This window comes from Aquarana catesbeiana, linkage group LG02 (assembly GCF_042186555.1).
Source record: "Aquarana catesbeiana isolate 2022-GZ linkage group LG02, ASM4218655v1, whole genome shotgun sequence".
Lineage (NCBI taxonomy): Eukaryota > Metazoa > Chordata > Amphibia > Anura > Ranidae > Aquarana > Aquarana catesbeiana.
In genome coordinates, this window is record NC_133325.1 from 191,299,472 (window position 1) to 191,312,954 (window position 13,483).

Here is a 13,483-nt window from a genome sequence, read left to right on the forward strand (position 1 = left end):
ACCATTCTTCTTTACAGATCTTCTCTAAATCCTTAAGGTTTCAGCTCCCTCCATACATTTTCAACAGGATTAAGGTCTGGAGATTGGCTGGACCACTCCATGACCTAAATGTGCTTCTTCTTGAGCCACTCCTTTGTTGCCTCGGTGGTATGTTTTGGGTCATTGTCATGCTGCTAGACCCATCCACAACCCATCTTCAGTGTTTTGGCTGAGGGAAGAAGGTTCTCATGCAAGATTTTACAATACATGGCTCCATCCACTGGCCCCTCAATGCGGCAAAGTCGGCCTGTACCTTTAGAAGAGAAACAACCTCAAAGCATAATGTTTCCACCTCCGTGCTTGACTGTAGGAATGGTGTTCTTGGGGTCATAGTCAGCATTTTTTTTCCTCTAAACAAGGCGAGTCGAATTAATGCCAAAGAGCTTAATTTTGGTATCATCTGAACACAGCACTTTCTAGACCGAGAGCAATTGATGGTTATTTTGTATTTCTTCCATTTGTGAATAATCGCTCCAACAGTTGTCTCCTTCTCAAAAAGCTTCTTTCTGATGGTCTTGTGGCCCATTCTAGCCTTGTGCAGGTCTTCAATCTTGTCCCTGACTTCCTTTCACAGCTTTGTGCTCTTGCCCATGATATTAAAGTTTGAATGGAAGAAAGAAATTCTGTGGACAGGTGTCTTTTATACACATAACAAGTTATCGTTAGGAGCACCTTCTTAAATTTTGTCCAGGTACACACTGAGCTGCGGGAATGAAGCCATGCGAGTTCAGGAGAACTTGCACGATTTCACTTCCGCATGTCAGTCCCGATTTCGGCTGTGATTTCACAGACATCTGTGTGGGTTTCTGCACAGATGTCAATGGAAATCGCAAAAAGTAGTACAGAAACTACTTTTTTAAGTTGGTGCGGTGTCGCACCGATTAGGACGATGCCATTGCTGGCAATTGCTGCCGATTTGACATGCGATTTGACATGTCAAATTGCACCAATGTGAACCTGGGCTGACAGGACTGTGTACTACATGAGCACATTCTGTAGCCAGTCTGTGGGAGCCAGAATTATTATTGGTTGGTAGGGTAATGATTTTACTGAACTGACGCTCAATTTATAACATTTGTATCATGTGTTTTTTCTGGATTTTTGGTTGATATTCTGTCTCTATCATTTAAAATACACCTATGATAACAATTATAGACCCTTCATTTCTCTGTAAGTGGGCAAACTTACAAAATCTGCAGGGGATCAAATTATTATTTTCCCCACTGTATAGTCTCCTATGAATATTTCACTTCTTTTTTATTTAATTCTTTTTTTTATCAATTTTAAGGACAGTACAAAAAATACGCCCGTGCAGGGGCTAAATTGGCAGAGCATAACCGCTGTTAATATAGTGCAGATTATAAAACATATCCAGCAAAATAAAAAAACGTAACAACAAAAGAGCTACCTCTACATGTGTATGTGTGTGCCCCACATTTATGTAAATAAGTACTAAAAGTGACACATTATCCCCTTGCCCCCGCCACGCACTACACCAATAACAAGGCACCAGCAGTATTGATTACACAATACATATGAGCAGTAGAGTCATCCTGAAACCACTTAGACCAGACTTTATCAAACTTTTTTGGGCAACCCCTGAATATTTCACATTTACCAAGTGCAGTCAGGAAGTGGAGTTGTGGAAGTCTCAATGTTTTTTTTTTGTGGTTATTTACTTGCTCTAGAGTGTAGTTTGATTCCCTGATGTTAGCTCTATTCAGAAAAAAACACTCAGCTAAATGATCAGAAGAGGGGCATACACCCCTCTCTATTTTAGTCCATACACTTCTGTGTGGGCCTATCAGTTAAGCAGGCCATAAACTTGTCATTTTCTTTCCCTGTAACCAGGGGTGGTAACTGTACTTATTTCCAAAATAAGTGTCAATAAAATTACATATACATCAGAAAATAGGTCAAGAGGCACAGAGCTGCATTTCCTAAATCACAATAGACAGATTTCATAGACAATCATCCATAATACAGTTCATGCAATACATATACAGTATAATAAGAGTTGCTTGTTCTACCCAATCATCTTAAAACTTTCAAAAGAAGCCTATACTGAAAGAAATATAGGGGCTGCTATTGATGATCCTCTGCCAGGCTGTCTCTGACATTGATACTTTCTCTGTCCCAGAATTAGCATGCAAATGATGAAAGTCAAAACATAACTCCAGGAATTACAGCCTTTTTAAAAAGATGCTGGTTAATAAAGGTAAAGTCCAATGAGTTGTATGCCACTTAGTGGGTTTAGCTCTTATTTACATTTTCACTGAGCACTGGGAGTATAGCAATAATAACAGGAGAGATGAACTCTGCTTGCCCCTTCCTTCTGTTGTCCAAACATGGAATCCTTTGTATTTTGTGAATGGATTCACATAATTTAAAGCCTCGCAAGATTGGGCAGAGGAAAAGTGGGCAGAGTGGCTGCATTCGAGACCTGAAGGTCCACTGTCAGACATATAGCGATAAGAGATTGCAGCAAAAATTTTCAAAAACACTGCATCAGCATGACAGTCAAGCAACTTCCATTTTCAGAAGGAGAGGTCAGCAACAGAAACCTCCATAGTCTCTCCGGAGTGGATTACTGTAATTTTTCTACATATGGTAATTTCATGCACAGTACCTTTTCTGTCGAGAATAATAATTTAATTATACATTAGTACCACAAAGGAAAATATTGTTTCTGACAGACTGGTTGGCTTCCTACAATTAAACTGAGATTAAACTCTAAAGTTACTGATCTGTAGACTATTCAAAGGAAATGTTACGTTTGGGAAATGGTTCCACCCTTTTTCTCCTGTTCTTGGATCTGTAGGTTGGATTACAGTACCTTCAAAATATTTTGTGGAAGTGACTGCCCTCTGCTGGTAACACTTGTTGATTTTTTTTCTAAGCAGTGATCCTTCTTTTATTACCATTAATCTTTGACCAAAAAAATATTTTTCTATATAATTCAGCCACTTTCTTTTTCTTTGATTAAGAGAAGGAGTTGAGGTTGTTGGGCTGTCTGATTAGCTAACAAGACTAGCTGAAGCAGGTCTGGTTACTCTGGGTTTACTTAAAAAAAGGATTCTGGGGTTACCTATAAAAGCCTTTTATGGATTACATCACAGAGCACAGATAAGTTCATATTCATGACTACTTGAGTTATGCTGTCACCTTCAGCTGAAGGGACACAAGGCAGGAATCCTCAGCCAATCAAAATCCTTCCCAGATCAGCTAAACCTTAGATCTGTGGTAAGCAATCAGGACTACAGACAAGAGGGTAGGGATCTCTGTGTTCTGTGATTTACTTAAAGAAAAGGATTTTACAGGTAAACCAAAAATCCTAATTTTCTAATCATACACGTACTAAATGTGTAAACAGAAGACCAGGTAGCAGCCTTGCAAACATGAACAGAAGCCTATTGCTGAATAGCCCAGGAAGCAAAAACACTACTGAAGGAATAAGCCTTAACTGGGAGAGGAACCCTGCCTTTTGATACCATAGACCTAAGAAATGAACTGATAAATCCACCTGAAAATAATGGATCAAGAAGCAGCCTGATCCTTTTGACATCAGGTCTTTGTTGCCAAGCTTTGTAAGGCCCCCAACTGGATGTCTAGTCTTCTACAGATGCAGCTTGCAGCCTCAAGGTTCTCACAGTGGCACTCTAAAGTTGGGTCTGTTGAACCTTGTTATTGTTCGGCCTGTCGGCACAATTCTGTCTGCCTAGTTGTTGCCCACTCTAATTATTCATTGCTTGGGGATGTCCCAGGGTCTAGGAATATCAAGACTAGTTCCTGTATTGAACAATTAAGTTAAAAGGAATATTGACTTACCTGTAAATTCCATATTTTGGAGAACAGTACAGGACACAGGTCCCCCTCCCTCCTAATACTGTGTTATTCTGCATTGTTTGCTACAAAACTGAGGAGTAGGGTACGATTATACAGGAACGACCAGGGGGTTTGTTCTTTAGAGTTTTGCTAGTGTCCAATCACTTGAAGTTACCAACCAATAACCCAGGGTCCAGAAATATCAAGCCCGTATACTCTAAGATATGGAATTTATAGGCAAGTCAAACTTCCTCTTTAGATGCACACAGCCGGGCTCAGCACTGAGCCCATGAGTGCTCCCATAGCAAGCGGCTTTATCTACACCAGGATAAGGTGGTGTTGAGGCCTCGGTCCTTTTTCCTACCCAGTGAGGTTTCATCGTTCCACTTGCATCAGGACATTGTGTTGCCATCATTTTGTCCTAATTCTATTTGTCCTAATTCTAAGCAACATAAGGAGAAGGTACTGCACTCTTTGGATGTTGTTCGAGCTGTTTAAGTTTATCTGAAGTCTACAATTTAATTTTGACAGTCTGATTCCCTATTTGTTCTGCCTGAGGATCCTTGTAAGGGTCAGGCTGCTTTTTGGTTACTCTTTGGTGGAGTGAGAACGTAATAGTACAGGAGGAGCCTTTTCTTTTACAGTGTAAGCTCTTAAGATGAGTAGCCTTATCCATCTAGCGATGTGGTATTTTGAAGCAGGATCTTTTCCCTTGTGAGGTCCTGAGTGTAGGACTAATAGGGAGTTCTTCCTGAAGTTCCAGCTTTGAGGTAGATTCTGACCACATCCAGGAAGTGAAGAGTGATTTCCTTTTCGGTGCTTGGGTGTAGGGCACAAATGAGAGAAGGACTATGTCTTCATTGTTGTGGAAGACTGATACAACCTTAGGAAGAAAGAAGGGTCTTGCAATTTTCCACACCGGGAATGTGCACAGTGGAGAGGGCTGAAATGTGAAGTTCTGCCCAAGACAGGATTAGGTTCACTTCTTCCTAAGCAGCGTGGGTTCTTGTCCCTCCTTGATGGTTGATGTATGCCAGAGCTGTGGTTCCCATGACGTGACCACGTCCAGTTGTGACGAAACAACGTAGGGAGGAGGAGCTATGCCCTGACATCACTGCTGAGTCCCGGAAGCATACAGGCTTTGTACGAGCCGGCCAGCTAATCTTTTACATGCGTTTTACCCTTCTTTTTATGTAAGTTGCCACCTGTTTTTATACTTCAATAAATGTAACAGGTTCACACTATGTGGAGTATTCTTGTTTTTTTTTGCATAATACTGGTTCCTGCTGATACTGTCTACTGACCACCTTTGCTGACACCTTGGAGACTAGGGCTTGCCAGAGAGAACACGGGCTGGGGTTGCAGCCACTCGTTTTGTGTGATCCCCTGTAATAAGGGACCAACACGTTCTGGTAAGCGGCAGTACTTTTTAATGGTGGAGGAGATTTTCACATTTCACTAGCCACTTCAGTTTGAACCTTCACCACTCATCACTGTGGATTCACCTTCCATTGGAATCTATTTGATTATGTGACATTTATTTATACAGACTGTTTTTTATGGACTGATTTTGTATCATCATAAAATGTTCACTTTCACATTTGTATTTAATCACGTTATGGGTTATTAGATACACCTATTTAATCTGTAGATATCAATATGTATTAGTAATTATTGGTTTGCCATTCACGCAATATTTGTTTGGTCTATATTTTTGCCCATCTTATTTCTTAGCGCGACTTTTTCTTTTATTCATATAGAGCTGTGGCATTGTCCGACAGCACCCTGACAGGGGGACCCTGAAGGCTGACAGACGAGTGTAGGAGAGCCAGCAGAAGTTCCAAGATGTTGATCAGCAAGTTTCTCTCCTTTGAAGACCCCAGTACCTTCATGCATGTTCAAAACAAAAGAAGTTTCCAACTACCTCTGGGACTCCACCTGGGCTTGAAGAGACTGTTCCATATGCTAAGGCTGACTTCTGAAGGTTCAGTAACCAGCCAAGCCTTTCCATGACTTTTGCTGCCTGCTGGACGACATTTCTTTGATATCAGTTTATGAGCCAACTGCTTTGAGAAGCAGGTCATCCAAATACTGCAAAATAGGGATAACTTGGGTCCTTAACAACCTCAAAACTTGGTAAACACTCTGGAGGCTATGGATAGGCCAAAAGGCAATGCCAAAAATGGTAGTGGGTATCCTACATTGGGAATCAACAAATCTCACCAACAAAAACTGAATATATTTTCAAATTGCCAACCCCGAAATGTCATAAAATGTTTGCAATGAACATTTTACAAAAATTTAGATAAGATTTACCTGGAAAGATTCTCGATTTTTGCGCTGCTGGCGTCTCTCGTGAACGCGGTTTTTCTCTTTCTCCTCTATCTCATCTTTCTCCAGAACTCTGATGTGCTCCTCAAAGCAAATGAGGGCATCTTCTTTATCCATATCTAACACAATATAATAGGCATATGATGTTAATTAAGGGATTGTACAGACATAGTTGCTCTACCGAATTGGGTAGCATTTGCTGTTATGATTTTTATCCATGGATATGAGTCATAAGTCTACTGTACGTACACCTATAGATGGCAGTATGCAAATCCTTTGTTGCAAAAATATTTAAACCGCTACAGAGATATTTCTGTCTGAATGCTTATAATGTCATAAAATGAGAAAATTCCTGTCATCACACAGTCATTTATTTTTCAATTATTTTTAGATATATGTGTAAAAGAGATCAGCCTGAAGTAAATAATGTTATCAATGGGGGAGATTTACTAAAACTGGTGCAGCTGTGCATAGTAACCAATGAGCTTCTAGGTTTTATTGCCAAAGCTTAATTGAACAAGCTGAAGTTAGAAGCTGATTGGTTACTATGCACAGCTGCAACAGATTCTGAGTGCTCCAGTTTTAGTCAATGTGTTAATGTTTTAATAAACCTGTATATAGTTTATAAATGTAGATTTATGTATAAAGTTTGTAAATACGTATGCGCAAGGGAAAATACATACCATTACGTATGTTGACAGCTGCATTTTAGTGCTACACAATGTTTGTATTTCACTATTGCAAGTCTGAGCCAATGCACTCCTTATGTGGCAGAGATCTTAGCCCACTTTCACACTGAGGCATTTTTCAGGTGCTTTAGCGCTTAAAATAGCATCTGAAACCTGCCTCCCATTTATTTGAATTAGTGCTTTCACACTGGGGCGGTGTGCTTGTGGGACGGTAGAAAAAGTCCTGCAAGCAGCATCTTTGGGGCATGTTTGGAGCGCTATAAAAAGCGCGTCAATAACGCCAATGTCCATTGAAATGAATAGGCAGAGCTTCCAAAGTGCCTTAAAAGTGATTTGAAAGTGCTGCAAAATGTGTCTTTTTTTGTTTTTTTTTAAAGGTCACTTTGTCACGTGAACGTGGAAAAACTGCCTCGCTGGCGCCCGAGAAGCGCTGAAAAAACGTAGCTAAAGCACGGCAAAAACGACCAGCGCTTTAACAGCTGTTTTAGCAGTGCTTCAGTGTAAAAGGGGTCTTAGTGATTGCTAATTGAGTGTTTGGTCCCTCTAGTAGTGAATCTATAAATGGCTGTATTTAAAGCGGAACTTTACCCATAGCAACTTGAGAAAAAATAATGTTCTTTAGCAGGGAACATACATTCCACTTTAAAGCGGTTGTAAACCGCTGGACAATTTTTTTTTCCTACCCTGCAAGGTAAAGGCATAATGTGCTAGTATGCACTCTGGCTCTGTGACTGGCCAAAGCCGCAAAGACGTCACTCCCACACATGCACGCGGGGGTCGCCGTTCACGGAACAGGGCTCTGAAGAAACGGTACTGGTGGCCGTTTCTTCAGAGTGCATGTGCCAGTGATGTTACTGGCTGCATGTAAACTAAATATCTCCTAAATGTGATATTTACACTACCTATAAGTAAGCCTTATTATAGGCTTACCTATATGTAAAAGCAAAAGATGGAAGTTTACCATTTTAATATTTATGCTCCAAAAATTAGAGTGTGCTGTAAATTGCCTCCAGTATTGTTCTGGTTTCTTCTTGCTGGAAGCTGCCATTTTTCTGAAGCCCAGAACCCCTGAGCAGCAGTAAATATTTAGGCTGTCAGCAGATTGGCCTCTAGTGCTTCTGATTTTTAGCACAATGCCAAAAATGGAGAGTAACTGAGCATGTGCAGAGCAGGGTAAGACAATGAATTATTGGATTATAAACAGTATAGGCAATTATTTCATGAGATAGTATGTTTACAGTGAAAGAACTGTGCAATGCAAAATATTTTTTTTTCCATCTATAGTTTTTTGGAAGAAAAAATACTACATTTTTATTTAAAAAACACATTAAGGTGGCAGCATTTTATGATGCACTAAAGACTTAGCTGGCCATAGATGTCTAGAATCTCGGCCGGTTCAGCAGGGACTGGCCGGGATTCAAACTATCTATGGGCAGGCTGACTGTAACCAAATCGATCCATTGATCAACTTGTGTACATCCAGCATGACAGATTTTTACATGCGTTCATAATCATTGTAATTATAATCCTTAATTATCAATAATAATTATAATCATAATAAATCATAATTATAATCATTGTGTTCTCCCAGCAGGGACGGCTTCCCACACCCCCTGCCAGGAAAATGCAATAGCTCCACAGGGGGAATTACCCCATCAACACTGACAGTGTTAATGAGGGTATCTAGTGAATTTCTTTCCTGCAACCCATGGTCACATCATCTATGGTCTTCCTTGCTGGCTAATAGTGCATAGCCTTCTAACAGAAGTTTGATTTCTCCTGTGATGTGCATTGTGGGATGATAAGATAAACAGAGATTTTAAGCTGTTAAAGTGGAAGTCCATGCAAACACTAAAATCCCTGCATCTATACACACCAGGGATCTAACACTAACCTCTCTATTCCTGTAAAGAAAAGATGATTACACATACCTTTTTGGAGGCAGATCTGACCTGCTCCGTCCCGACCTCCGTGGTGGAAGCTATGCAGAGGACACGGCCGAGAACGGCTGTCAAATAAATGATGTCACCCATAGAGTTGTCCTCTGTCTCCACTGCACCTGCCTCTACGGTGAAGCCGCGGCTGACAGCTCAGCGTGGGATCCGATCGGAGCGGGTCAGATCGGTATGTACACTCATTTTTTCTTTACAGGGATAGAGAGGTTAGTGTTAGATCCCTGCTGTCTATAGTAGCAGGGATTTTAGCTTTTGCATGGACTTCCACTTTAATGAAGGCAGCACAATCTAATCTTGTTGATGGTCAGTTTTCATACTGTATCATGAGAAAATAAATACCGGCTAGCCTGTCCTAGACCTGGATTAGTGCAGCCGTAAAATATGTGTCTGCTTAGCATTGATAAAGGACAGGAGCACTTTTCCCTTTAGACCCCTTTCACACTGAGACGTTTTTCAGGCGCTTTTGGGTTAAAAATTGCATCTGTAAAGTGCCTGAAAAACAACTCCCCTGCCGTCTCAGTGTGAAAGCCCGAGTGCTTTCACACTGACGCGATGCGCTGGCAGGACGTTAAAAAACTCCCACAAGCAGCATCTTTGGATCGGTGAAGGAGCGGTGTATACACCGCTCCTGCCCATTGAAATGAATATGCAGCACCGCCGGCACCCTATTTTGGCAGCTAGCGGGGGTTAAAAGCATCCCACCAGCGGCCGAAAACCTTGACAAAAATGACGGTAAAGCGCCGCTAAAAATAGCAGCACTTCACCACCGACACCCCAGTGTGAAAGCAGCCTTAGTGAATATAGAAACTCTTATGTTAAGCTATAGCTCCACATTTAAAAGAGAGTCACATTGGATATTTGTTATAATATCAAACTCCACTCTTGAATAGTGCAGTGATACCCCACAGATTTTTCTCATTTCTGTTTATTTACTTTTATTCTCTCTTTGTTGGAGCAGAAGGGACAGGTTAGGTGACAGACAGCAAGGTCCATCCTGTCTCCTGCCTGAGCTCAATACTGAAAACAGACTATGATTTAAGACAGATACAGTCAGGAAGAAAAATAACCAAAGGAAATGTCATTTGACTTTTTTTTCCTCCAGCAACACAGATTGTGTTGATTATCAGTCCTAAGCTTAGATATGGGATAGTAATGCGGAGATGGATAAGGCACATCGCCATATACAAAAGTGGCTAATTTATTGTTATAAATATGTTCAAATATTATGTTTTTTATTGATTTATTTTGTTCTGTCATTTTGTATGTGTGAGGAAAACTCACTCTGCAGCTCCTCATCCTCTGCAAACATGGGGTTATCCATGAGATATTGCTGGGCTTCTGACCATGTAGTTTGAAAGCTGACATTGTTCATCTTATCTAGGATATTCTTCAGTGCTTGAACATTGCGTTTCCTTAGCTGTTTTGCCTGTTCCTAATATGAAAGGAGAAAGAAGGTTTTACTACATGCTGCAATAGAAAATTGAAAATATTCCCCAAAGCAAGCAAAATGCACAATAAGTAACCTCTCTAAAATGTAAATGTGCATTCCATTACCTTTCTGATTCGGTTTATTTTCTGTTAATAACAGCAACAGCCCCCACACTGCTCTATCTGCTTTCATTCAATGTGTCCATGCAGGCAGATGATAACACACAGGGCTGATCCATTATGGAAATGATGATAAGTACAATAAACATTATCTCAAAGTCTGGCCAATCACATTTGTATTATTCCACTAATAAATTATATTTAACAGTTTTCTAAAACAAATACTTATAAAGCCTTATTTATTTCTATAATAAACCCTAAAAATGGATGGAATGGAAATGCAGTAAGGGGTTGTTTATTGAGGACTTTCTTGGGATTGTCACTGTTTAGTGTTTGAGGTACACTGTTAAATGGTTAGTTCACCTTTACCAAAAAACTGCCTATGCAGATAGGGGGCATCTGTAGATAAAAACAAATTGTGCAGCGTTGACCAAAATTGAATAATGCCCTTGCTATAGGTGTAGGCCATTTGCATACAGTATTCTGCAAAAGTTTTAGGCAGGTATGAAGAAATGCTGTAAACTAAGAATGTTTTCAAAAATAGATATTTAATTGTTTATTTTTATCAATTTACAAAATGCAAAGCGAGCGAGCAGAAGAATCTAAATCAGATTAATATTTGGTGTGACTACCCTTTGGCTTCAAACCAGCATCCGTTCTTACACTTTCCACACTTGCATAAAGTCAGGGATTTTGTAGAATTTGAGTCAGGTGTATGATTCACCACTTATACAAAGCAGGTGTTAATGATCATCAATTTCATATGTAGGTTGAAACAGCCATTAACTGAAACAGAAACAGTGTAGGAGGCTTAAAACTGGATGAGGAACAGCCACACTCTGCTACCAAGGTGAGGTTGTAGAAGACAGTTTCATGCTATAGGCCCCCTAACCTGAGGGAGGAGGGGGAGATGAAAGTCCTATCACAATTTGGATTAGCAGCAAGGATGTGAAGTGTTATCATAATGGGGGATTTTAATTATTCAGACATAGACTGGGCGGAGGGAACCACACATTCGTCTAAGGCTCGCCAGTTCCGAAATGTCTTGCAGGACAATTTTATGGGTCAGATGGTAGACAAACCACCTAGAAATAAAGCGTTACTGGATCTATTGATTACCAACAATACAGACCTGATCACGGATGTGGAAATACGGGGCAATTTAGGAAACAGCGATCACAGTTCAATTGGCTTCAGTATAAATCACACAAATAGGAAACATAAGGGGAATACAAAGACACTGAATTTTAAAAGAGCCAACTTCCCTAAACTATGAACCTTGCTAGAAGGCATAAATTGGGATAAAATCTTAGGAACGTAGAACATGGAGGAGAGATGGGTTTGTTTAAGAGCATATTAAATAAGGGTATTAGCCAATGCATTCCATTGGCTAATAAATTTAAAAGAGCGAACAAAAGTCCTGGATTACTTCAATGTAAAAATGCATATAAAAGCAAAGGAGAAGGACTTCATAAAATACAAGGTTGAGGGATCATCATCAGCATTCAGACTTTATAAAGAATGCAACAAGAAATGTAAGGGTGCAATTAGGGTGCCTAAGATAGAACATGAAAGACACACAGCGGAGGAAAGCAAAAAAAAACCCAAAGAAATTCTTTAAGTATGTAAACAGTACAAAAGGGAGGACAGACCATATTGGCCCCATAAAGAATGAGGAAGGACATCTGGTTACAAAGGATGGGGAGATGGCGAGGTATTGAATTTATTTTTCTCCTCAGTCTTCACGAGGGAATCGGGTGCTTCAGTAACCAAAACTGCAGTGTTTATCCTCATGACACATCACAGGAAGCACCTCCATGATTAACAGAGGACAGAATTAAAATTAGACTTGGGAAACTTAACCTTAATAAATCACTGGGATGAGATTGCTTGCATCCGAGGGTACTTAGGGAACTCAGTCAAGTAATTGCCAGACCATTGTTCCTAATTTTTACTGACAGTCTACTGACTGGAATGATACCAGCTGATTGGAGAAAAGCCAATGTAGCACCAATATTTAAAAAGGGCCCAAGATACATCCCTGGGAATTACAGACCAGTTAACCTAACATCAATTGTATGCAAGCTCTTGGAGGGTGTATGATAAGGGACTATATACAAGATTTTAGTAATGAGAACGGTATCATTAGTAGTAATCAGCATGGATTCGTGAAGAATCGTTCTTGCCAAACCAATCTATTGCCCTTCTATGAGGAGGCGAGTTGCCATCTAGATAAAGGAAGGGGCGAGTTCAGAGGGTGGTGATAAATGGGGAATCCTCAGGGGTAGTGGGGTTCCCCAGGGTTCTGTGCTGGGACCAATCCTATTTAATTTGTTCATAAACGACCTGGAGGATGGGGTAAACAGTTCAATCTCTGTATTTACGGATGATACTAAGCTAAGCAAGGCAATAACTTCTCCGCAGGATGTGGAAACCTTGTAAAAAGATCTGAACAAATTAATGGGGTGAGCAACTACATGGTAAATGAGGTTTAATGTAGAAAAATGTAAAATAATGCATATGGGTGTCAAAAATATGAATGCAGTCTATACACATAGGGCAAAATCTCTGGGGGGAATCTAGGATGGAAAAGGACCTGGGGTCCTAGTAGATGATAGGCTCAGCAATGGCATGCAATGCCAAGCTGCTACTAACAAAGCAAACAGAATATTGGCATACATTAAAATAGGGGTCAACTCCAGAGATAAAACAATAATTCTCCTGCTCTACAAGACTCTGGTCTGGCCGCACCTAAAGTATGCTGTCCAGTTCTGGGCACCAGTCCTCAGGAAGGATGTACTGGAAATGGAGCGAGTACAAAGAAGGTCAACAAAGCTAATAAAGGGTCTGGAGGACGTTAGTTAAGAGGAAAGGTGTTTGTGCTCTGGAAGCAGCGTATATGTATCCTTATTTATGGGCGTGTATCAATTAGGAGAGGATTCCTGGCAGGTGTAGACGCCTCCCCCCACCGCCCCGATCTGTGGGAACATCGTGGAGGGCATGGCCGCCAATAGGGCAGCCCTGTGTGATCTCCCCGGCGTTCGGGACGAGCCGAAGCCCCGTCCCTGACGTCATCCTCGATCTTCAGTGTGACCT

At 40.7% G+C, this 13,483-nt stretch overlaps 1 protein-coding gene across 6 annotated transcripts in view; it reads right to left on the minus strand.

Annotated features, from left to right (window-relative positions):
* Positions 1 to 13,483, minus strand: part of PRPF40B (pre-mRNA processing factor 40 homolog B) — a 136,450-nt gene that overhangs the window by 29,160 nt on the left and 93,807 nt on the right. For all 6 annotated transcript variants that reach the window (XM_073614097.1, XM_073614098.1, XM_073614096.1 and 3 more), the window contains exons 16-17: positions 10,121 to 10,271; positions 6,181 to 6,314 (exon numbers count right to left, since the gene is read on the minus strand). In XM_073614097.1, the coding sequence (XP_073470198.1) occupies positions 6,181 to 6,314; positions 10,121 to 10,271 (285 nt within the window). The remainder of the gene's footprint in view (positions 1 to 6,180; positions 6,315 to 10,120; positions 10,272 to 13,483) is intronic.